This window comes from Lytechinus pictus, chromosome 3 (assembly GCF_037042905.1).
Source record: "Lytechinus pictus isolate F3 Inbred chromosome 3, Lp3.0, whole genome shotgun sequence".
Lineage (NCBI taxonomy): Eukaryota > Metazoa > Echinodermata > Echinoidea > Temnopleuroida > Toxopneustidae > Lytechinus > Lytechinus pictus.
Window position 1 is genome coordinate 16074354 of NC_087247.1, and position 27020 is coordinate 16101373.

The 27020-nt window shown below is 34.9% G+C and overlaps 1 protein-coding gene across 1 annotated transcript; it reads left to right on the top strand.

Annotated features, from left to right (window-relative positions):
- Positions 1-19: 19 nt before the first annotated feature.
- Positions 20-11327, top strand: LOC129257730 (leucine-rich repeat-containing protein 15-like). Its single transcript, XM_054896123.2, has 2 exons — positions 20-96; positions 6972-11327. Exon 2 carries the CDS (start codon positions 6973-6975, stop codon positions 8737-8739), a length of 1767 nt encoding a protein of 588 aa, XP_054752098.2. The 5' UTR covers positions 20-96; position 6972; the 3' UTR covers positions 8740-11327.
- The last annotated feature ends 15693 nt before the right edge of the window (positions 11328-27020 follow it).

Genomic DNA, 27020 nt, shown 5'->3' on the forward strand with positions numbered 1-27020 from the left:
TTGTCTGATGTAAAGGGTACTCTATCAGAGGTGAACAGCGAATCCTTGCATTAGTCACGTGATTCAACTTTTAAGCCAATCACAAACAAATATCAGGTAACTTGGGTGAAAATTGAAAACAAACGTAAGTTATGTTTGCGCACATTAAAAAAAACATTAGTATGATACCTATAAAGGGACAAAGAATAACATTGTGCATTCTTAAAATAGAATTTACTTCATTGGCTCTCTTTTATTAGATAAGCAGTTTTCAGCAGCTTCTTTCGGCCATTCTTAAAATAGAAAAATAGGCGAATATTGCTCTCAGACAGTAATCAAGTCTGTGGACGGATATAGTCCTAAAACAAACAAATAAACAACCAGTAGAAGGGGGGTGTCATGTTACGTGAGTCACTCCCTGATCTGAAATAAGGCTTCAAAATTAAAAGCAAATATTGGGGTCCCCGTTATTAACTCATTTTTTTTTCAGATATCAATCTATCGCAATGATTCTGATACTCGCTAAAATTAAGAATTCGTCAACTTTGGATAAAAACCCCCTGAAATTTAAATTGATGTCGCTCTTGTACAACTTTTATTTGGTTACGTATTTTACATCAAGTCTGTCCATGTTTTTAATTTTCAATGGAGATACAGTTTTCATAAAATATGGCGTGGACAAGTTTGTAGAATCATCAGAATCAGCAAAAATAGACGTAAGGGGTATATTTTCAGTGGACAAATGGGAAAGTATTACTTTTGTGAAGATACAAATCTTGGTCACATTAAATAGGAGGGTCTTCATGGCTTTAGTGGTTTCAATATTACGAAATTAATGCTCATAACTTCCTTGTTCAATTGCCCTTAAAGTGTCCCTGATCTTGATCTATGATTTACCTTTTTTCATATAAGCTTACCCATTCCAAATGTTTCATTCTCCATTATCTTTTTTTTTATCCTCTATGCAATATCTTTCAGCCTCTCTCTGCCCCTTTTTTTCTAACCCCTCCCCTTCCCCTCATTTCCTCTAACTTCGTTCCATCTCTGTATACCTCTCTTTTCTTTGCTCTACCCCATCCAAGGTAAATGCCCGTAAGTGTTTTCCCATGGAAAACAAAACCTTCTTGGCATTGAATTTCCTTGGAAAAGGGGGAAACGATCACAAATTATTCCGTGAGAATTGCTAGGTTATTGGCAGCGGGTTCTATCTTCGTTTTTGGCGTCATGGAAACTTGGTTTAGCTGGAGGGTAATTTGATGAAGTCGAAACGAGGACCTATATCTGAGGTCTCGATGGTTCGGAAAAGAACACATCTCTCAGGCACTTAGTTGTCCAAGCTAAACAAAGTGTCTTGAAAGAATAGTACATCGATGATAAGAATATGATGTCATTTATGATTGATTGTTAGACAAGAAAACAATCCGACGATAAAGCTTCGGGATCATTTTCTTTGGGCAAATGAAAATGGAAAACGACAGGGTTCATAATTTTTCAAATCGTCGCCAAAATTTCCCTCCTTATACACATGGGGCCCTTTAAAAGGGGATTACATGTATGAGTTGAGAGCCATGAATAATGAATTTGTTTTTAATTCCCGATGGACTTCAACAATCTCGCTATCCGTAAAATTGGGGAAATCAGTAATGGTTTCAATGTACCTTCATCACGTCTATTCAAATTCTGAGCGAGTCAAAATTAAATCATTGATTATTCAGAGATTAAAGGGATAAATCTGATAGTGTGTAGAGTGTTGGAATTATGCTGCTGAATACAACAGTGTCTTCAAGTGTATCTCACAATTAAAATTGAGCATTATGAACAGTGTACATTACATCTTTACTTAAGACTTATAGTTCACTATTTATGTGAACACATTGTGAACACTCACATTGTCAAGGTTTCACCAGTGTGATGTTACAGAGTTGCATTGAATTTATTGAAGTAAATTTACATGAAACAAAAGAACATTTCTTAATTGAAGCTTACATATAACAAAAAGCTAATCGAGGTTAGCCCCCAAATGTCATTTCCAGTTTAAATAATAATTGAAACTAAATCACAATATTTGTACACCTAATTCAGTATCAATAACTGAACAGTTACTCGTGATTTTAAGAATTTTAGCAGTGGGAATAACATCATCGCATATAGCCCACTATGAAAAAAAACGATGTGAGAACATGCAAAATTATTATTTCTTATCATTATGAAATAGAGGGGTTAGGAGTTTTAGACTTTCCTTATCACCATCAACATTAATGTTTGGTACATCCTGCATTCTCCACACTGTTAAAAAAAAACCTGAATTTACAGAAAAAAGAGAAGATTTTGCAGAAAGCAATAACAGAATCATTCTGTAAATTCATAAAACAGCAATTTTTCTCCAATTTAACAGAACAGGTCTGTTTCAAAAGGGGAAAAGGGTGTTTTCTTTAAAGAAATTTGTAAGGTTACATACACTAAATACCAATTTCCTGTAATATTCCGCAATCTGCAAGATTACAGGTGTTCTCGAGACTCTGCTGCAGGAACTTCTTTTATTTTAAGGATAAATTTTCTAACAGTGCAATGTCAATTAGAGGAGTGACGAGTCTTGCTATTATTTGGCATCAAATTAATTTGTTGTCGAAATTGTTTCACAGTACACAGCCAAAGACATTTTGCTCGGTCTAAAGAAAAATCATTCAGCGCAAAATTGTTGTTGCCATGGTAATGAATGCGAAGGGATACAATTGACGATTAATCTATTCATTGCTCCCTGGAGATGAATGTTTTTCTCTTTTTTTAGAGCTGGCCCCATTGTGATCTATACGTGGCAGATCGCAATGGAAATAATAATAGTGATGTAGCGAATGCAACAGTTTTTGTCATAGCATTCGTCGCCATACCTTTCAAATTGAAACATTTCCGTTTCGTTTCATCTCATTTATCCCAATTGTTATAAGCAGAAGAACTTCGATATTTAAATCTTTTCTATCTATATTCGTTATTTTGTTTTTTTATGAGATTTGAATGAGATTCTTACAGTGTAAAAGTTGGGGTGTTACTGTTAAACTGACACCATTTGTCACATAGAACAAAACCCTATGGTGTTAACTTTACACCATAGGTATTGAAGATAACATCAAAGAGTGTTAAATAACAACTAGGCCCGGTGTAGCGGCGGAGTTGGTTCCACCAAATCCGGCGGGTTTGACGCGGTTTGATTTTTGCAGATTTTGTACCTCTACCAGGATAGGCCCCATAGAAAATTGAATAAACCTTGATTTTTCATATATACAATATTTTTTTATGGTTTCTTATCAATTCGAGGTCGCTGATTACGAATCTGAATGATGCCACTCGCGTAACCTTGAGCATTTTCCGCAAATTGGCAAAATCCAATATGGCCGCCAAAATATGCAAATTACCCATGAAAATCATAAAATTGCCCGCTCATTGGCTCTAAAATGCATGAAATTGTGTTGCAGGAGTGAAATATTCTCTGAAAAAAATTATTTTTGACAAAATATTTATTTTCTGGATATTCAAAATGGCCGCCAAAAGCTCCTGTATACTCTAGTTTTCCCAATGAGCACTAAACTGCAATATATCGTGATATAAAAACGAAGTACTGTATGCAAATCACCGTTACTAACGAGATATATCATTTATTATGCCAAATATGGGAAAATAACTGTATTTTAACATGTAAAACAGTATTATGTATATACAATGGCAATGGGGGCCCAACAAATAACAAGAGTGTGCACTAAAATGGATATTATTAAGATAACGAGTGGAATACTGACTAAACCCATAAATGTTAAAGAAATTTATTATTCAATATGCCATGTATGTGATAAATACTGTATTTTGAAATTGAAAATGGCTGCCATATGCCATATATTCATTATGTACAATGCGAATGGAGAAACTAATTTTCACAAGAGTAAGAAACATAAAATGCCTTTAATTGTGATCTACGAGTAAAATATTGTCTGAAAACATGTTTTATAGCGAGACATATCATTTTTTTCCATGCATGAGATAAATGCTGCATTGTGAAATTATAGGCCCTACAAGTATTATATACAATGTAAATGGGGACATATAATTTTGTAAGAATTTAGATTTGCTTGACTATAACATCCATGTAATCCTGTTGTATGAGTAAAATATTATTTGAAAACATAAAACATTTCTTCTGCCATGTAGATGATAAATACTGTATTTTAACATTCAAAATAGCCGCTGCAAGCCCTAACTAAATTATGTAACATGCGTATGATATGGAAACTAATTTTCACAGTGAGAATCATAAAATACATGTAAGTGTGATGTACGAGTAAAAATATTGTCTTAAACATGATTTCTAACTACATACATCACATATTGGAGGTAATAAACGCTGTACTTTGAAATTGGAAATGGCTGCCATAGGTCCTAAGAGTATTATGTACATTGTAACTTGGGACCCCTTGGGACACATAATTTTAACAGAATTTGGCTTTGCTTGACTATACATATTGCATATAATTATTGTGATGTAAGCATGGTAATGGTGACATAATTATTGTCTAAAACCATGGTTTTTCACGAGATGTATTATATCTTATGTAATTCAGGTGATGAATGCTTCATTTTGAAATTTAAAATGGCCATCATAGGCCCTTATCGTATTATGCAATTTGAATGGGGACAGATAATTTTCACAAAAGGGCATATGGCGGCCATTTTGAATGTTGAAGTAAAGTATTTATCACTTGAATTATATAAAATATGATATATTTCGTTAGGAATCACGTATTTCACTCATACAACACCATTTAGTCAAGCAAAGCCAGAATCTGTTAAAGTCATTTGTTCCCATTCACATTGTATATAATAGTACTGTTAAGGGTCTTTGGCAGCCATTTTGAATATCAAAATACAACATTTATCACATTCATGGCATATTAAGTAATATATTTCGTTAACAATTATGTTTTTAGTCAGTATTCCACTCGTTTATCTTAATAATGTACATTATAGTGCTCACTCTTGTTATTTTTGGGCCCCCATTGCCATTGTACATAATACTGTTTGGGCCAGTGGCGGCTATTTTAAATATCAAAATACAGCGTACATACATGACATAATTAATGATATATCTCGTTAGTAATGATCATTTGCATGTATACTTCATTCATAGATCACCATTTCTTGCAGTTTAGTGCTCATTTTTGTGAAAATATTTGTTTTGTCTATTCATATTGCATATGAATGATTATACTGGGGCCTATGACGGCCATTTGAATATCCAGAACATAAATATTTTGTCAAAAACTATTTTTTTCAGAGAGTATTTCACTCCTACAACACAATTTCATGCATTTTATAGCCAATGTGTGGGCAAATATATGATTCTCATGAGTAATTTGTATATTTTGGTGGCCATATTGGATTTTGCCAATTTGCGGAAAGTGCTCAAGGTTACACGAGTGGCATCATTCAGATTCGTAATCAGCGACCTCAAATTAACAAGAAACCATCAAAAAATAATTTCGCGCGCGACTCTGCAAATATGGGGGGTGATTTAGTTTGAATCGAGCGCTCGCCGCAGCCACGTACCACGTTACGAATATAATATATACGGTACGCGCATGAACGATAGCAAGAACGATATCTGCCGAAGAGAAATTGGTACTGAACACGATCCGCCCGCGGATTGTGTGCCTAGTACCGTATCCGCCAGGCACTCCGCCGCTACACTGGCCGCACATAAACGTTGTTAGACCAACAGAACACTAACAGTAAGCCCAGTCACACACTTTTCGGGTTGTGAAGTCAAAGCATTTATTTCAATGATTAAGCAATGCCTTGTTGTATCATTAAGATTCGCTGCCACATATACTGGTTTGGAACAGGGCCTCTATTAGCACATTGTTAGGCGCTAACAACGTTTCTCTGCTGTCAGTACTGATGTGTTGCAATAACACTCATGGATATTGAATTAACACAACAAATTTAACACCGGAAAATGACAGGTGTTTTCTATAACACCAAAGTTTTTGCTGCACATTTAATACATCGAACTTATTAGTGTCAAATCTACAAATCAACTTCAATTGTGATTTGTCATAAGTTTTTGAGCAAAATGGGTACCTATATTCCCGTTTGTTATAGCATTTCTATTTTTTCTGCGCTAATCCAGCGCACTAAAATATTGCGTTAATCGTTCATTATAGAGAGTGACCATCAGTCATTAGCGAAACACGAGGTATCTAGGTTTAATAATGTGTGGGGACGTCGTGGTCTAGTGGTTAAGACTCTCGTCTTTCAATCTGAGAGAAGGGGGTTCGATTCCCAGCCATGGCGTGTTTTCCTTCAGCAATAATTTACCCACATTGTGCTGCACTGTGCTGCCTGGTGAGATGAGTAAGAAGAAATTCCTCGAATGCTCGAGCGCCCAATCAAGGTAGCCGTGCTAAAGCCGGGGTAATAATAACATTATCATGTTAGGCAGGGCCCGCTGGGAGAAGAGTTTTCAGAACTGAAGTGGGCTACCCTGGGTAAAATATGACATTATTATTATTATTATTATTATCATTATTAATTATAGCCTTTAAGTATATCCTAAATAGCAAATATAAAAATTATCACCGATACAGGACGAATTTATTTCATCAAGGTCACAATCGATTCGGAAAGGTATTGTCGGGAGTCATGGAGGTATTTTGAGTTAGTTTGATACGAATCTCGATATTGATGAGACTTATAATCATCATAATACTGACTTGAGTTGACTTCTCAGTTACACCATTTAAAAGTTCAAGTGTACTCCACAGAGATAAGGGCAAGGTTTCGGCAACAGATCCAAATACTTGGTCTCGTCTAAACTCTTTGCAATCACATGTTTTCTCTGTTTGTCTCTCTCTCCAGACAGTGCAACTATGCATGAACTTTTGATAAAATTAAAACATTTTTTCTCCCTTTCTCTTTCTCTCTTGCACTCTTTCTCCTATTTACAGGATGCAATCCCTTCCGCTTCCGACCTTTATCGGAGCAATGGTGGCTCTTTTGGTTTCCATGGGAACAACCAACGCGGTTATTGCCTGGCCATGTCCCTACCAATGTGAATGTGACTCTAGGCTACAAACGGTACGATGCTCCTTCGTCTACGGGGTCCGCTGGTATGTAACCCCAACTAATATCCCAAGTGATGTTAGATCCCTCCACATATCTGATCAAAACATTTCATCAGTGACAGCGCTCTCTCTGTCGAACCTCACTAACCTACGTAAACTGGAAATTGTGCGAAGCAGCATCCGTGAATTACAAGACAATGCCTTGATAATGGCACCTAAACTAAGACGCCTCAACCTGAGCGGGAATAGTCTAAGAGCCATGCCACGCGCTGTGTCATCTATAAGAATATTAAAAGAGTTGATTCTGAGCAACAACTTCATTTCAGAGCTGAATCCCTCTGATTTCGAGAACTTGACGAAACTGAGAGTCTTGGATTTGAGCGTTAATAATATGTCTATTTTGCCTCCAGGGTTATTCCAACCATTATATGAATTAAGAAGATTAAACTTAAGTTACAACGCAATCATGTCGATTGACGATCATACCTTCCAGAGCCTTACGAACCTTGAGGATCTTTCATTGTCTCAAAATCGTATCCAGCAGTTATCACCAATATGGATGAATAATCTACAATCTTTGTGGATTCTTGAAATGAATGGCGCCCTCATCGAACGATCTCAAGCAGTACACCTTTTACCAGTCAGTGACTACATCCGATATCCTAATCTCCAGCAGATCCGTTTAGCAGGCAACATGATATCAGACCTGCCATGTGACGCCCTTCGAGTCATGCATGGCCTGCAGCTTCTTGATTTGAGCCACAATAAAATCAAAATCATCCCGGATTATTGTTTTTATGGAATGATATCTTTGGAAGAACTTCTGCTCATTTCAAACGAAATATATTTAATGGAGAGTTATTCCTTTATAAATGTGACGCAGTTATCAACGTTGGACTTGACGTCAAACAGGCTTGATGAAATAAAAGAGGGGCTATTCTATGAAACAAGCCTGCAGAGTTTGTATGCAAATTTAAACAGATTTCAAGCGTTGACAGATATGACGCTTGCGGGAGCATTTAACTTAAGACATATATTTCTTCGGTATAACCAAATATCTGAGATTTCACATCGAGCGTTTTGGTATACGTCGTATCTGACTACCGTTGATCTACGTGATAACGCTCTTCGAAGGATAGGATCTGAGTTTACCAACTTAACTGGCTTAACTTTCCTTGCATTTAGTAGTAACATGATTCATACAGTTCAAACAAATGCATTTGAAGGCACGTCGATAAGCTTGATCTATTTGCATAATAATAGCCTGACTACACTCCCCCAGCAAACATTTTCCTACATGCCAACGCTATCCACAATCACATTATCAGGTAACCCTTGGCATTGTGACTGCAGAGTTCGTTACCTCTGTGAAACCATTATCAATTCTCGTGATCCGTATCCTTGGATGGAGGATTCAGAAAATATGGAGTGTGCTTCACCCAAATCATTTCAAGAACAAGAAATGCAAGCTGTGAAGCCGTTTCAGATGATCTGTACGACATATGCATCTGCCTTGGCAATCCAACTTATTGTTGGATTATCCCTTTCTGCTGTGGCCATAAGTACAGCTCTGTACGTTGTACAACTCTATTGCAAAGCAAAGAAGTTAGAGAGGAACGGTGTTGGAGATGCGGGAAAGTGTCTAGCGTAGCAAGACAAGTATTCACCTTGGCCAAGATGTTTGGGACATTTCCGTTTCATTGATTTTGACCGGGGTTTTGACTTCCTTTTATACGAATTTTGAATCCATTTGAAATCTTTGAAAAAGGGTGACATTAAACCTGAAGACAATTCGATCACGGCATGAATGGTTCTGACTTCTTTAGTTGCGATGATCAGAACTCGGCTGATACTGCTTAATTCTGTCTTCATTTTATAAACTATCCTTTGTAAAACAATAGATTGCATTACCTTCAAATTGTTATGTTTATCATGTTTATGCTGGAATTGTACATACCTTATTTAGTACATGTACCATTTTGTAGTCCCAGTCATACTTACAGACATTCCATTAATGAGTAGAACCTCGTTCCTTGTACTTGATTTCGTTAAGAATTTCGTTTAGTTCATAATTTCGTTTCGTTACTGAATGATTGTCTCCAGAGATAAATTGTCAACAGTGCTATTATTTGACTGTCACGACTTTCTCGGCGCTTAATAATGGTCACCAGTATAGAGGTCTATAATCTTATGATTTAAAACTCCCTGGTAATATCGACACTTCCCATAGCAAGGTATCAATGTTGATACTCATTCTTCATGAAGTTTTCGTGTGTCACATGCCGCTGTACTGGGCTACCCTATACAGTGATATGCCCGCTTGGCCGAGCTCTCGGGTAATAAGTCGACATCGCTTTTGGTGGTATGAAAAGACTGGTATTTGTTGAAAATGGAATGATCGACTATCAACCATTCAACCAACCCCCAAAAGGGAAGACCTCGGTTGTTGATCGCACGATTGCGACGAAAATTGGCAAGTTCGTCAGGACTTTTTATCATTTTGTTAATTAATTGTCCCAATTTTATGCATGAAATTATATTCGGCTGTAAATCCTTAATTGAATCTCATAATCTGCTTTCATTTTTTGTCTCGCCTGCATAGCAGAGCGAGACTATGGCGCCGCTTTTCCGACGGTGGCGGCGCGCCGCCACCGCCGCGGTGATGGCGGCGTCGTCGTCATAGACCAAGTTTATGAAACTTGGACATAAGGGTAATCAAGTGTATCTGAACATCCTGCCTGAGTTTCAGGTCACATGACCAAGATCAAAGGTCATTTAAGGTCAATGAACTTTGGCCGTTTTGAGGGGTATTTGTTGAATTGGCATCATAACTAAGAAAGTTCGTGGATCTAAACATGTAGTTCATGAAACATAGACATAAGTGTAATCAAGTATGTTTTGCACATTATCTAATACCTTGGTCACATTTGCTATACGGCGGCCGTACGGCAAGTCGAAAACAGCCGTTTTAACATTTTTTGCACAAGCTACTTTTAAGTGGTTTGGAAAAAAAATGAATAAAACGGTTGTTTTCGACTCGCCGTAGAGCAAATGTGACCAAGGTCGCATGATCTTGGTCAAAGGTCATGTTGGGTCAACGGACATAGTATTTTATTCTCATTTGAGTGTTTTCTTTTTTGAATAATTATTCTATTTTTAAAGTCAGCGCTGCTGCTATATCGAATCGCCTGATGCAGGCAAGACTGCCAGATGCGTTCTACTTGTTTTGAACTAGACATTCCCTTCTTAACGAACATGGATCATAAAAAAATGATAGACTAATCATGACATTGATATATCAGTTTTAAAGTCATCTGTATAATAGGACATATACCTTACCTTACAATGTGATCTGTAATAGGACATATCTTACCTTACAATGTTATAGTCTTTGTATGTTTGAAAATCAATTGTAAGTTTTCATCTCCATGTTTGGCCTGCTGTATGAAAAAAAAGCTCACAGAAATGAATTTTGAGCCTTATTCATTGTCCAAAAAAACCCGGCTTGTAACACTCATCGAAGATGAAAATAAAATGACAATGCCTGTATGTGACCAGCTTTTGACCAATCAGACGTTAGTATCTGTGCATGGCTATCTAATATCTTTATACATTCTATATTGTTTCCGAAATTTCTTATTTGTATATATTTCTGTTTTCGACTTTTTTTTTCATTGTATTGTGAATGAAAACCTCGGCAACAATATATCGATCATTGACGACATGAAGCTTCATTGATTCAAATCAGTAAGAATGAAAATAATGACACATTATTTTTTTCTATGGAGTTGTGCATGAAATCACATTCAGCATGACCAGCAATATGGGGTCTCACATGAACTTGCGAATCGTATACCAGGGAGTCGAAAATGTGACATTAAAAGCTGCGTGAGATTTAAAGGACAGGTCCACCCCAACAGAAAGTTTATTTGAATAAAAAGAGAAAAATCCAACAAGCATAACACTGAAAATTTCATCAAAATCGGATATAAAATACGAAAGTTATGACATTCTAAAGTTTCGCTTAATTTCACAAAAACAGTTATATATGCACATCGTGGTCGGTATGCAAATGAGGAGACTGATGACGTCATCCACTCACTATTTATTTTGTATAGTATGAAATATTCAAAGTTTCTTGTCATTGTCAAGTGAAACAACGATCAATTTCTCACTGAACATGTGGAATTAGCATTATTTAATACGAATTGGTTCAGTCAAGTTGGTCCTTACTGTCAAATCTGTAAAAAAGAAAAAAATGAAATATTGCATGATTCAAACAATAAAAGAAGAATTAGTAAGTGAAGGACATCATCGTCTGTCTCATTTGTATGTCACAGAGTTGTGCATATCACTGTTTTGTGAAAAAATAAGCGAAAATTTAAAACGTCATAACTTTCTTATTTTAGATTTGATTCTGATGAAATTTTCAGCGTTATGCTAGTTTAATTTTTCTTTTATTCAAATCAACCTTTTTCTGGGGTTGACTTGACCTTTAAGGAGTGAAAATCACTAAACACCGTTCGATACAACGCAAAAAGGGTTTTATATAAACAAAACAAAATTAGGCAGAAATCTCGTTTTTGATAGGGCATCCGATTTGGTGTAAAATTGGCAAATCTATCCAATAAAAACACATTTTATTTCATATTCCCTACATTTATACTATTTTGGGTCACATACATTCATAACCTACACTGTTAGAAAATTTATCCTTAAATTAAAAGAAGTTCCTGCAGCAGAGTCTCGAAAACACATGTAATCTTACAGGAAATTGGTATTTGGTGTATGGAACCTTTAAAAATTCCTTAAAGAAAACACCCTTTTCTCCTTTTTAAACAGACCTGTTCTGTTAAATTGCCGAAAATTCCTATTTTATGAATTTACAGAATGATTCTGTTATTGCTTTCTGCAAAATCTTCTGTTTTGTTTTGTAAAACCAGTTTTATTTTTACAGTGTAGTAATGAACTTAAATATTGACATTTACGTTTGGGGGATTTACCTAAACTAAAGATGCATGCACGTTAATTAAATAATTTCACAATAAATGTTTTCGAATTAAATCCTTCTTTCCTCGATATGATATTGGTTTCCATTGATAAACTTGCCCTTTTTCAGGAGATCAAAATTTCATTGTTCCATTCGAAATTGATTTGATTATTGAACTGGGCCGGCCCAGAACATGTCATCATATCCCGAGTGTGCTTTCTTCGTGGTATCGGACTTTCCTTGTAGATTGGTTTCTTTTATTGGTTAACCGTAATTTGATCTAGAATGATAAAATATAGATATATAAATTTCTTCATTGGAAGGTGATGACGGAGTATAAACCAACGAATCACATATTTTTATTACATGAAAAATTTACAATTGATTTTTCTCTTTCATATATTTCTGATTCAGAGTACTCTATTTTTTTGTCAATTTAATATCATGAACATTATGAGTTAAACGAAAGAAAAACTTGGTTTTATGCTCTTCTTTTTCTTTCTTCTCCCCCTTCATTATTTTTATTATCTTTTTTGTTTTTGCTTGTAAATCATAGGGGATGATCATGTTCGCCCTACTTCGCCCCCTTGGCGGCGCTCCTGAATACGCACAACGCAAATATCCCTTGCAACCAATCTTCTTTCATATTCTTAAATCATAATTATTTCTTATTCTCATTCGTTTTCCTTTTTTTTTCAAGAATTCCTGACCCAAATAAAGACTTAAAGGAGAATGAAACTCTTGGAGCAAGTTAGCTTTTGTGAAAGCAGAAAAATCAAAGAATAAGATCAACAAAAGTTTGAGTAAAATAGGACTAGCAATAGAAGAGTTATGAGCATTTGAATTTCGAGATCACTAATGCTATGGAGATCCTCCCATTGGCAATGCGACCAAGATGTATGATGTCACAGATGAACAACTCTCCCCTTTTGGACACTGAAAATATACCCCAAAACATATCTTTTTGCTCATTCTAATCATATGACAAACGATTCATCAATGATATAATGTTGTGAAACCTCTGTACTTGTCCTCTCATAAAGAGAACACCTTACCTTGTGATAGACTAATTGAGAATATAAGTGACATAAGTACTAAAGTAATGAGGGAGTTGTACGTGTGTGACATCACAGATCTTGGTCGCATTGCCAATGGGAGGAACTACATGGCATTAGTGATCTCAATATTCAAATGCTCATAACTTTCTTATTATTCATTCAATCTTCCTCAAACTTTTAACAATATGTTTATTTGATTTTTCTCTTTGATATGGATTCAGCTGGTTTCAAGGGTTTCATTCTCCTTTAATAATCGATGTAAAGACACTCTATGTTCCTTCTTGAGTTTACATTACGGTGCCCTGGAAATGATTTTTTTGTTGACATGCAGGGGGTGCTGATGAAAATTCGATAAGCAAAAAAAAAGTTTCATTGCGAAATGAAGGTCAATTCTGTCCCCAGAAATTTGACAAGCCAAAAAAAAAAAGAGGATTCACTACAAAATGCAAAAATGTAGATAATTTTGGTCCTAAGAAATTGGATAGGAAAAATATGATTTCATTACAAAATGTAGGTAATTTTGGTTACATTTCTTCATTTTGCCACACCTACCAGAAATCCAGGGGGTGCTGGCTTTGTAGAATAACACACGCAGCAACCCCGCTTCCCAGCGTCATGGTTTACAAGTTATTTATCATTAATATAGATCTATCACAACAATTGTATTTCTTTGGCCCGTATTCTGAAGTCAGGTTTAACTTAGACCATGGTCTAACTCTGTGCTAAAATTATGGGAAGCCAAAAGTGTCAAAATATATAGTAAGTTGTATGTTTCTTATGTTGACTGTGCTCTTTCCTGATTCATCGATGGTGAAGACAATCATCTATTTATATTCCCTTTAGACAATTATGAATGATTTGAGAGCCAAATAAGCTAAAATATTATATTTCTACTGTTAGTGATTTATGTAACAACTTGCTATCCATACTTAAACCACAACTTTAAACCCGAGCTTAAGTTCAGAATACGGGCCTTTCAGTCTAATTTTGTAATATACACCCCTACCAAAAATTCTAGGTCTAAACATGGTAAAGCATGGACTTGCCGTGTGTACACTGCAAAAACTCTGGTGTTAATTTAACACAAGCCCAGAATCTATATATTATGTCCACACCAGAGAAGTGTTAAACAACACCAGTTTCGTTTGGTCTAACACAAGATAGGTGTTTATACAACACCAATTAGTATTAAAACAGCATCGGTTTGATTCCAAACTGGTGTTGTTTCAATACTTCTCTGGTGTGGATAGATTCCAGGCTGGTGTTGAATCAACACCGGAGTTTTTGCAGTGTAAACTATTGACACGTGTTAGAATACAACAACGATAAATTATGAATTACTACCATCATTGTCATACTGTTTTCTCAATGTCATTATGTGTGTTCGCTAATGTTTGATATGTTATAAGCAAGTAGGACATTTCTATCATGATGTAATAAAATAAAAAAATATGAACCGGTTAGCCTCTTGCAGCCTTTTAAAAAATATTTTCTGACGAGTGAGCGCCCTTGAATAGATTAAAGTTAAAAGGACTTGGCTATTTTGTATTATTTTTTTTTCGTTGAAATTTGTCGGTGACATTATTACGACCTCAATCCAATTGATTATTATTAATTACAAAAAAAATGAACTGAATTTTATCTTGAACTTCAATTTGCATTGGATATGGGCAGCACAAGTGTATCTTGATAAAGGAGAAGGGGAGGCCAGGGGCAGCCAAAATCAAGGTGACATAATTGTGTTTTTTTTAATTGAATATCGATGTTAATGTGGATCTGTGCTTATTAATTTCCTTTCTTCCCCTTTCCCCTTTTCTTTCATTAGTTGAAAAAAAAGGTGGTCGGTCCCCTTGAACCACATGCACCCCTGAACTACCACCCCTCGATTCTTACATGAAATCCCGTCGTGGTCATTTTTTTTTTGGGGGGGGGGCTGTGATCCAGGTACGAAAGTATGGCATAATTTGGAGCCATGTATGTACACTTTCATCGCAAATCTGGTCTCAAGATATTGCGAGACGAAAACAAACAAATAAACAAAAAATAATGTCATGAAACTTGGTGGAGAAAACTTCTCGCATTAGAAATCCATTGTGAAATGTGTACAGGGTGATAAAAAAGTAACCATAGTTCACAGGTCAGATATATCAGGAATACGTTGTTTATTGTTGTGAGATTTATACTACAATACATAGGAAATCATCAGCTTTAATTCAACATATTGGATCACAGAGGTAGGATCCTTCAAAGGTGAAAGGTACAGACACTATATAAATACTTTTTCCAAGTTTGTACAAAACCACGATCTTTTCTGTAAATATTTGGTTTCATTGTGTTTTTCGTGAACACTACATTTAATGAAAGGCTACCCCTCTTCTTGTTTTAGTGGCTGACATTTACAACTACTTCAATCTCTGTTGAACATGCCATTCATCACTAACTTTTGCACCAACACCTTCGATATTTCCACAGTGCCTTCCCTATAGTAGAGCGGATTAGCCGAACAATTGTGCAAATTTTGACTAAAGCATGAAACTTTCACAAGTATAAGTATATGCCCTAAGATTTATTTTAAAGATGGGAGGTAAATTTTAAAATGCCATTTTCGGCCGTTGCCATGGCAACGGATTAATTTCTCAAAAATGACATACATTCCCATGTAAATGCTAAATAAACATGATATAGATGACCAAAATGATAATTTTTAAGCTCCCAAATGAATATATATAAAATTTAGAAACATTCAAAATTAACAAGATAGTTCCAATTGGTCCGTTGCCATGGCAACGACTTGTTTTTCCCCAGAAAAATAAAAAAACTGATTAAAAAAACGTTGTAGAATAGGATTTATTTTTAATTTTCCCGAATTTTACAGTGTTGAACAATTATATTTTGGTTGCTCAATGTATAAACTACATCTCAAGCCGTTGCCATGGCAACCAAATAACATCAATTTACAAAAATTAAATGGTTAACAAGACAATGGACAGGTGGAAAATACAACTGGAAATGACTTAATCTGTATGCTTAAGTTTTGACCCCCTCATTTGAACAAAAAATACAGAAAGTGTTCTGCAGGAGTTCTTTATAAAGATAAAACATTATGTTGCCTTGGTAATGCTTGAATTAAATTCAAAAAACAAATGTTGCAAAGATCCCGTTGCCATGGCAACAGCATATTTCCCTCTAGAAAGGTAAAAATATTGATAAAAATGTAGAATACGATCATCATTCCATTTTCAATATTTTTAAGGAACTAATAAAAATATATGTTTGTGACTGCATTTATAAATATAACATCTTAAGCCATTGCCATGGCAACCAAATAACATCTAATTAAAAAAAATCAATGACAGGGATGACAGGGTTATGGATAGGTGAAAAATCCAATGAAAATAACTTTTATGCATAAGTTTTGACCTACTCAATTAATTTAGGGGAAACAGTATACAGTGAGTGTTCTTCATGAACTAATTAGAATGATAAACATTGATGTTACCTTAGTAACACTTGAATTCAACGATAAATATCAATGTTGCAAATGACCTGTTGCCATAGCAACGGCTCATTTACGCAAAAAAGTTCTAGTTTTGATTAGAAAAAGGACTTTGGACTCTGATTTTTCTTTCATTTCCCCTAATTTAATGGTAAGAATTGATATGTTTGCTGTTAACATACAAACAATATCTGAAGCCATTGTCATGGCAACCAAATTAATCTAATTTGAAAAAAAAAAATAACATGGTTGACAACACAATGGACAGGTGGAAAATACAATTAGAATTGACTTAATCTGTATGCTTAACTTTTGACCCCCTCATTTGAACAAAAAGTACTTAAAATGTTCTGCAGGAGTTCTTTAAAAAGATATGAACTTATGTTGCCTTGGTAACACTTGGATTAAATTCTTTTTTAAATGTTACAAAGGGCTCGTTGCCATGGCAACAGCTTATTTCCCTCTAGAAAGGTAAAAATATTGATAAGAATTTAGAATACAGACATGTATGATCATCTTTCCATTTTCAATAATTTTAAGGTACTAATCGAGATATATATGTGACTAAATTTATAAATATAACATCTTAGACCATTGCCATGGCAACCAGATAACATCTAATTAAAAAAACAACATGGATGAGAAGGATATGGACAGGTGAAAAATACAATGAAAATTCACTTGATGTGCATCACTGTATGCATCAGGATTGACCTCAATTAATCTAGGGGAAACAATACAATGAGTGTTCTGCATGAACTATTTATCATTCTAAGAATGATAAACATTGAAGTTGCCTTGGTAATAATTGAATTCGATAAACATCAACGTTGCAAATGACCTGTTGCCATAGCAACTACTCATTTCCCCAAGAAAAGTACCAGTTTTGATCAGAAAATCTGTAGAATCTGATTTTTTCCTTTCATTTCCCCTAATTTTAGGGTAAGAATGGATATGTTTCCTGTTAACATTCAAATTATAGCTTAAGCCATTGTCATGGCAACCAAATAACATCTAATTTGAAAAAAATAACATGGTTGACATGATAATGGACAGGTGGAAAATGCAATCCATTAACTCAAGGTTTGACCCAGTCAATTAATTTTGAACAAAGATTACAGTGGTTCGCATTAGTTCATTAGAATGATAACATTTGAGGTTGCCTTGGTAATGCTTGAATTTAATGATAAATATCACTGTTACATATAGCCCGTTGCCATGGCAATGACTCCTTTTTTCCCGAATAAAGTACCAAATTTGATCGAAAAACAGTTTAGAATCTGCATTTTGTCATAAATTTCCCCTAATTTTAGAGTGCAAAGCATTATGTTTGCTGTTGATATACAAATAACTTATGCCATTGCCATGACAACCAAATTACATCTAATTCCAGTGGCTTAATGTGGTTTATATGCAATGGTTTTAAGGGTGAAGTAGTATATTGTGACTAGTTACAAGGACAGCCAGTGGTCTGATGTGTCCAAGACCCTGAGACAGCTTCCAAAAATGGAGTTTGAAATGGCTGTTGATATATAAATGGACATAGCTTATTTCATATCCGTCTGGGATATATGATTTGGTGTCTAGACCATGGTTTCAATGGTCAAGTAATACACTATGACAAGTTACACGGACAGTCAGTTGTCCAGTATATTTAAAAAATCCAAGATGGCTTTGAAAATAGAGTCTAAAATTGTTGTTGCTGCATTAAAAAAACGTAGATTGTTTAATAGCCTGGAATAAGTTTATGCCATGGTGAAATGTGTCAAACTATACATTAGGACAAGTTACAAGAACACTCAGTGGTCAAGTATGTCAAAAATCCAAGGTGGCTTCAAAAAATGGATTATAGAATAGCCCTGTTACTAAAGAATTGACATATTTCGTGTAATATCTGCCAAGGGCATATTATTTTGATATCTAAACCATGGTTTTAAAAGTCAGTAAATACATCATGATATGGAACAAGTTACAAGGACAGTGAGTAATCCAATATGTCTAAACATCTAAGATGGCTTCAAACAATCGGGGTTTAATTGGAGTCTGTTGCTTAAAAATTGACATAGTTCATTGAAAGTCAACCAAGGAAAAATCATTTTGGTGTTCAAACTTTGGTTTAAAGTTTCGAAAAATACGTTTAGACTTGTTACAATGATATCCAGTTGTCCAAATTGCCTAAAAATCCAAGAGGGTGACCAAAATGGAATCTAAAATTACTTCTATCACTAAAAAATTATCAGAGTTCATACAACCTGTGAGAAACATCTTTGGTGTCTACACTGTGGTATGAAGGGTCCACTATTACATTAGGACAAGTAACAAGGATGGTTAATTTTCAATTTTGTCCAAAATCCAAGGTAGATTCTCACAAGTGGATATCATATCCACTTCAACGTAACAGTCGTCATTTTTTAACCCATTCATTGATGCCATCTTGGATTTTCAGGCAAAATGGACATCTATACATCATTGTAACCAGTCCCAACGTATCATTTGATCCTTGAAATTCTAATGTAGACACCAAAATAACATCCCCAGGAGTATTTTTTTATGTACTATGTCCACTTTTAAGTAACATTAAAACCCCCATTTTTCAAACAATCTTTGAATTTTTGGACACAATATTGACACCTGACTGTCCATTCAACTTGACACAATGTACAGTATTAGTTGACCCCTGAAACACTAGTGTAGACACCAAAATCATACTCCCAATGTGCATTATTAATGAATTATATGTCCATTTCGAAGTAACAACAGTCAATTTAGACCCCATTTTGGAGGCCATCTTGGATTTTTTTAACATACCAGTCCATTGGTTGTCCTTGTAACTTGTTCTAATGCATTAAACCATGGTTTTATGATGATGGTTTAGACATCAAAATCATATTCCCCAGACAGATATTGAACAAACTATGTCCTAATTTATTATTTCACTTTTGAAACTATGGTTTAGACACCAAAATCATATCTCACAGGTGAATATAAAAGGAGTTATTCCACTTTTAAGTATCAGCAGCCATTTTAGAATAGTTTTTGGAAGCCATATTGGATTTTCGAATACACCTGACTGTCATTGTAACTTGTACTAATATTGTTAGACTCTTGAAACCAATGATTTACTCTTGAAACCAATGATTTAGACACCAAAATATTATCCTCCAGGCCAATATGAAATGAGGTATGTCCGCTTTAGGTATAAGCAACCATTTTAGATTCAATTTTTTGAAGCCATCTTGGATTTTTGGACATTCCAGACCACTGGCTTTCCCTGTAACTTGGTCCAATGTACTACTTGATCCTTAAAACCAATGAATAGAAACCAAATTAAAGCCATTTTATCAAGTAATGGATGAATTGTGGATTTTTAGCCTATGGCACCCACTGAGGGCACCATCTTGGAATACCCTTGCTTAAATTATTTTTAACCTTTCAACCAGTAAAGGTATTTTTTATTTTATTTGACGAGTCTACTTTTCATGTAAAATAACCAGTGAATAGATTACACTTGGCGTTGAATAGATTCATATGTTACTTTAAGAATTATCACAGTATTACAAAATTTTCTTCTTCAAAATCAGCAGTGCAATTTTGAGGGGGCCAGATATGACATATCAAGCAAAATTTACTTTAAAATGTTCTCACCGAGCCAGCGACAGAGCAAAAATTTCCAAATTTTTCCTTTTTGGTATATTATTCGTAAAATAATCATATTTTATCCATCTCTCTTTCACTTTCTCTGTATTCTTTCTTGATAATGATTTTTTTTCTTTTTTGGGAGGGGGGGGGGGGGAGACGGGTTGCAAATTCCCGGGAATTTTCTTGATGGAAACTTTCCATGGGAATAAACGTGACTTTTGTGGGATTTTTTTTTTAATTTTCGGCAATTTTCATGAATTTTTAAAGAAATTATGGGAATTTTCACAAAGTAACAATTTTCTGACATTTGTATGCAGGAATTAAAAGGTGTATCCTGGCAGATGATGCCTAATAGTGCTTTGCTATCATATTTCAAGCCAAGTATGCTAAAACAGTCGAACAAGGAAGGATTTCATGATTTCATGATCTCCATGTAAAAGTTGATTTACTGTATTTACCTTGATTAGGATATCAAGACCATGTCTACTCCTCAAATAGACTTAAGATTTTGATTCATCAACCCCTATAATCCCCTTAGATATTGATATGATGAACAGCTTTAAAACACAAATCACCCCAAAACGCTCTCTTCAAAATGGCCGCCTGCGAATACTTTGAACGTAATTGTCCAGCATCAAAATGAGAGTTTCGGGAATTTATTTGAGCCCAAAAAAGTCTGATGTGATTTGTGTAGGTCTTATTTCGATGCCATGTATAATGAAATAAGATGGTGCTTATCATGTAGCATATTTATGTTCAGCAACCTCCTATAAGGGAAAAGGAAATAAATAAACATATTTTTATCAAAATTTGTACTTTTCTGGAGCCATTTGTAACATTGATATTCATCATTATGTTCAAGCATTACCAAAACAAAAGTAATTTTTGTCATCCTAATGAAATCATGCATAACACTTAATGTAACTTTTGTTCAAAATTAAAAGAGTAGGTCAAACCTTACGCATATTCAGTTAATTTTATTGTATTTTCCTTCGGTCCATTATCTTGTCAGCTATGTTTTTTTTTGTAAATGAAATGTTATGTTATTGCCATTTCAACGCCTTAAAATGTTATTTATACATTTAACAACAAACATGTACGTGTATGTTTGACACCCTAACCTTAGTGGAAATGAATGAAAAATAAGATTCTACTAGGTATTTTTTTTATCAAAGATGGTATTTTCTGGGGGAAAAACGATCCGTTACACATTTGCAAAAAAATGATATTAAATTCAACCATATCCAAGGCAGCATCAGTTTTTATCATGCTATTGTACTCATGCATAACACTTACTGTAATTTTTGTTCAAAACTTAAAGGAGAATGAAACCTTTGGAACAAGATAGCTTGTGTGAAAACAGAAAAATCTAAGAAACAGATCAATGAAAGTTTGAGAAAAATCGGACAAATAATGAGAAAGTTATGAGCTTTTGAATATTGCGATCACTAGTGCTATGGAGATCCTCACATTGGCAATGCGACAAAGATGTGTGATGTCACTCTTGAACAACTCTCCCCATTACTTTAGTATATATTTCACTTAAATTGCCTCTTTTATTACATCTATCAGTAGAACATGTATTCTTTCTATAGGAGGGCATGTAATACAGATTTTTAAAGAATACATCATGGATAAAGAGTTTGTATCACCATACGAAAAAGCAAAAAGACACATTTTCAGGGTCCATCAAAGGGAAAGTTGTTCATGTGTGACATCACGCATCCTTGTAGCGTTGCCAATGGGAGGATCTCCATAGCATTAGAGATTGCAATATTCAAATGCTCATAACTTTCTTATTATTTGTCTGATTTTTCTCAAACTTTCTTTGTTCTTATTCTTTGATTTTTCTGTTTCGACACAAGCCTACTTGTTCCAAAGGTTTCATTCCCCTTTAATGACTGGTCAAACATTATGGAGCTTTTAAAAGTAAACCTTTATTTTACATCCCACCTGACCATTATCATTTCAACAGTAATTTTTTTTTGTATTTATAAATTACATCTTGATTGGTTGCCAAGGCAATGGCTGAAGATGTTATCTACATATTAACCGCAAACATATATTTTCTAATACCCTTAACTTAAGGGAAATGAAAGAAAAATCAGATTTTATCATGTTTTTATTTATCAAAGCTGCTGATACTTTTCTGGGGGAAATGAGCTGTTGCCATGGCAACAGAACATTTGAATTATTAATATTTATCATTTAATTCAAGAATTACCGAGGCAACATCAATTTATTATTCTAATGAACTCATGCAGAATACTTAGTGAATTTTTTGTTTAAAATTAAATGACTAGCCAAACCTTTCGCATATTGAGTTATATTTGTATTTTCCACCTGTCCATGATCTTGTCATCCAAATTATTATTTTTTTGTGAATTAGATATTATTTGGTTGCCATGGCAATAGCATTAGATTTTATTTAAACAATTTGCATCAAACATATCTATGTTTAACACACTAAGATTGGGGGAAATGCAAGAAAAACCAGATTCTATAGTCCTTTTTTAATAAAAACTGGTACTAAATGATCCGTTGCTATGGCAACAGGCAATTTGCAACATTGATATTTATCGTTGAATTCAAGTATTACCAAGGCAACATCAATCTGTATCATTCCAATTAGTTCATGCAGAACACTCACTGTATTATTTCCCCTAAATTAATTGAGTAGGTCAAACCTTATGCATATACATAAGTTAATTTTCATTGTACTTTTCACCTATCCATAACCTTGTCATCCCTGCTGTTGTTTTTTAAATTAGATGTTATCTGGTTGCCATGGCAATGGCTTAAGATGTTATATTTATAAATGTAGTCACAATCATATTTTGATTAGTTCCTTAAAAATATTGAAAATGGAATGATGATCATACATGTATTCTATATTTTTATCAATATTTTTACCTTTCTAGAGGGAAATAAACTGTTGCCATGGCAACGGGATCTTTGCAACATTCGTTTTTTTTTATTTAATTCAAGCATTACCAAGGCAACATAATGTTTTATCTTTATAAAGAACTCCTGCAGAACACATTCTGTATTTTTTGTTCAAATGAGGGGGTCAAAACTTAAGCATACAGATTAAGTCATTTCCAGTTGTATTTTCCACCTGTCCATTGTCTAGTTTACCATGTTATTTTTGTAAATTAGATGTTATTTGGTTGCCATGGCAATGGCTTGAGATGTAGTTTATACATTGAGCAACCAAAATATCGTTGTTTTACACTGTAAAATTAGGGGAAATTAAAGATAAATCCTAATCTACAACGTTTTTTTAATCAGTTTTTTTATTTTTCTGGGGAAAAACAAGCCGTTGCCATGGCAACGGACCAATTGGAACTATCTTGTTAATTTTGAATGTTTCTAAATTTTATATATATTCAATTGGGAACTTGAAAATTATCATTTTGGTCATCTATGTCATGTTTATTTACCATTTACATGGGAATGTATGTCATTTTTTAGAAATTAATCCGTTGCCATGGCAACGGCCGAAAATGGCATTTTGAAATTTACCTCCCACCTTTAAAATAAATCTTACGGCATATACTAATACTTGTGAAAGTTTCATGCTTTAGTCAAAATTTGCACAATTGTTGTGATTTTTGGAGCTAATCCGCTCTACTACTATAAGTATACCAGCGCTGCATGTCTTGCACTGCTCTTTAAAACATTGCGGGATTATGACGAAGAACATTAAAGGAGAATGAAACCTTTAAAGCAAGATGCTTGTGTGAAAACAGAAAAATCAAAGAAACAGATCAACGAAAGTTTGAGAAAAATCAGATAAATAATGAAAAAGTTATGAGCATTTGGATATTGCGATCACTAATGCTATGGAGATCCTCAAATTGGCAATGCGACAAAGATGTGTGATGTCACTTTTGAACAACTCTCCCCATTACTTTAGTATATATTTCACTTAAATTGCCTCTTTTATCACATCTATCGGTAGATCATGTGTTCTTTCTATAGGAGGGCATGTAATACAGATTTGTAAAGAATACATCATGGATAAAGAGTTTGTATCACCACAAGAAAAAGCAAAAAGAGACATTTTGAGGGTATTTTATAGTCCATCAAAGGGAAAGTTGTTCACATGTGACATCACACATCCTTGTCGCATTGCCAATAGGGAGGATCTCCATAGCATTAGTGATTGCAATATTCAAATGCTCATAACTTTCTCATTATTTGTCCGATTTTTCTCAAACTTTCTTTGTTCTTATTCTTTGATTTTTCTGTTTCAACACAAGCCTACTTATTCCAAAGGTTTCATTCCCCTTTAATCTATTCCCAAGCATGTCCATGCAAATCACGAAAAGCTGTTTTGGAGCACTTTGCAGATTTATTAGGATGCTTATGACAACATTAACACATCTTTTTTTCTTCATTTTTCAACATTTCGGGGGGGGCAAGTGGGGGGCCAACTCATTAGGGGCAAATGCCCCCGTGCCTCACTCTTGGTGCCGTCACTGGTCCGGGTCGGAGCCCCCGGAACCTTTTGATATTTTTAAACATTGTAGATGACTACTTTATTATCAAACCGCGGGTACACATAACTTCAAAGCAGTTGCGGACAATGAACGAAATATTTTGAGGCAGCACAACATAGCAAATGTAAAAAGTCGCCAGCGAGAGAAGCGAGCCAGAAAAATTTCCCCACCATTCTTGCCTGTGCCAATGAGTCATTTATTTTGATGTTATATCCCTCTCTTGCTAATCATGCTAATGTATTAGTATTTCAGGATATTTCTTACTTTCTGTACTGTTCTTTGGTTCCTCTTCCCACTTTCCTTCCATTTTCTCTATTTATGCTCTTTCTTTTCGTCCCGTTCTTTTCAATTTTTCCTTTTCCCTTTCCTCATTTTCTTTCTTGCCCTTTCTCTCTTTCCCGTTTTTTTTTCATTTTCCCGGTGAAAACCGCCAGGGGGAGGGGGCAGCTTGCCCCCGTGCCCCCCCCCCCGCCTGTTACGCCACTGGTTCATAGTCATTAAATACATCAACACGAGATATTTTGGTGGACGATACCAGTTTATAATGAGGAAAGATTTTTGTTTCTTTTGTCTAATCTGTAGTATTTGAAATTTCCAGTTTATCACTCAACAGATCGTCCCTTATCATCATTGAATATTGCTTTTCACGTAGGTTGCTATTCAGTCCTCCTCCATAGCGATCTCTATCACGTCTTACGAGGGAGTAATCTGTGTAGCGATTTCACTATCATCCACATGAGAGCATTACATCTAGATCTGCATCAACAACAAACTGTTTTATCTCATTAAAATATTTTAAAAGTGATATACAGTTCATATGAGCCACTTCCAAACCATTTGGCCCGTATTCTGAAGTCAGGTTTATCTTAGACCACGGTCTAGCTCTGTGCTAAAATGATGGGAAGCCATAAGTGTCAAAAATTGTATTAAGTTGTTAGTTTCTTATGTTTACTGTGCTCTTTCCTGATTCATCGATGGTGAAGACAATCATCTATTTATACTTCCTAGACAATTATGAATGATTTGAGAGCCAAATGAGCTGAAATATGATATCTCTACCGTTAGTGATTTATGTAACAATTTGCTATCCATACTTAAACCACACCTTTAAACCTGAGTTTAAGTTAAACCCGACTTCAGAATACGGGCCTTTGTGTTTTTCAGATTGGTTTTCATCATTTCAGTTGATTTTTTGTAATCACGCTATCGTGTATAACATCATCGTTCGGTATAGAATCAGGCACATTTTCATCTAGGTGCAGATCAAAAAAGTCAACGAAAGGTAATTTCTCCAAAATACATTTATTGCACAGCCATTCCCTTGAAGATCTAAAAAGTCTAAAGAGAGTCTAAAAAGATAGTCACAATTTTCATGTCCTTAGAATGTCCCGGTCCTAGGTCAAAATGATAATAATAAAGATATATCAGCTCGCGCTTCGCGCTCGCATCATTTGTTAAGTGCGATCCACAATATCCACTTCACAATTTTCCTACACAGTGCTTAAATTCAGTTGGTGCGATCCAATTTTTTGTCCTACATACTGCTTGAAATAGTGTTTGAATTGACCCTTTTCTTAGATCGTAATATCAAATATTTTTAGCTCGCGCTTCGCGCTCGCATTATTGATTTTCATGATAAAAAATATATTTAGAATGCCCACATACTAGGTATAAATCTAAAACACACGCACGCATGTTAACTGAGATATACAGAACTTTATTTAAAACCTGCTTAAATCAGGGGCGGATCCAGCCTTCGGCAATAGGGGGATCCCGGAAATTTTTTCTGCCACATTTTTCCCGATCGGCCGCTCGAAGTTGATTTTTGTTTGTTTCTTTGAAGGGGTAGTCCTAATAGTCACTTCTAAGCTTTATTCTTATAAATCAACATAAATATATAATAACCTCATAAGCATTACTAAATAGTGCGAGCGCGAAGCGCGAGCTATTTTTAAATTTCATGTATTTGTCCTAAAATTTAAACATTCTGGGCAATGTTTGTGATTCTAAACGAAATGTGTATCCAAGTAAATAATTACTGCGAGCACGAAGCGCGAGCAGAAATTTCTAATATACGTTTTGATCTGATCAAAAAAGGGATCTGTTAACGGCTGCTTGCAGTTATCCATGAAGACGTAAAAATCAAATAATGCGAGCGCGAAGCGCGAGCTGAAAATTTTGACACTTCTACCTGAATGATAGAAATTCTAAGCACTTTTTGTAATCGTGAAAAGGATGAGAACA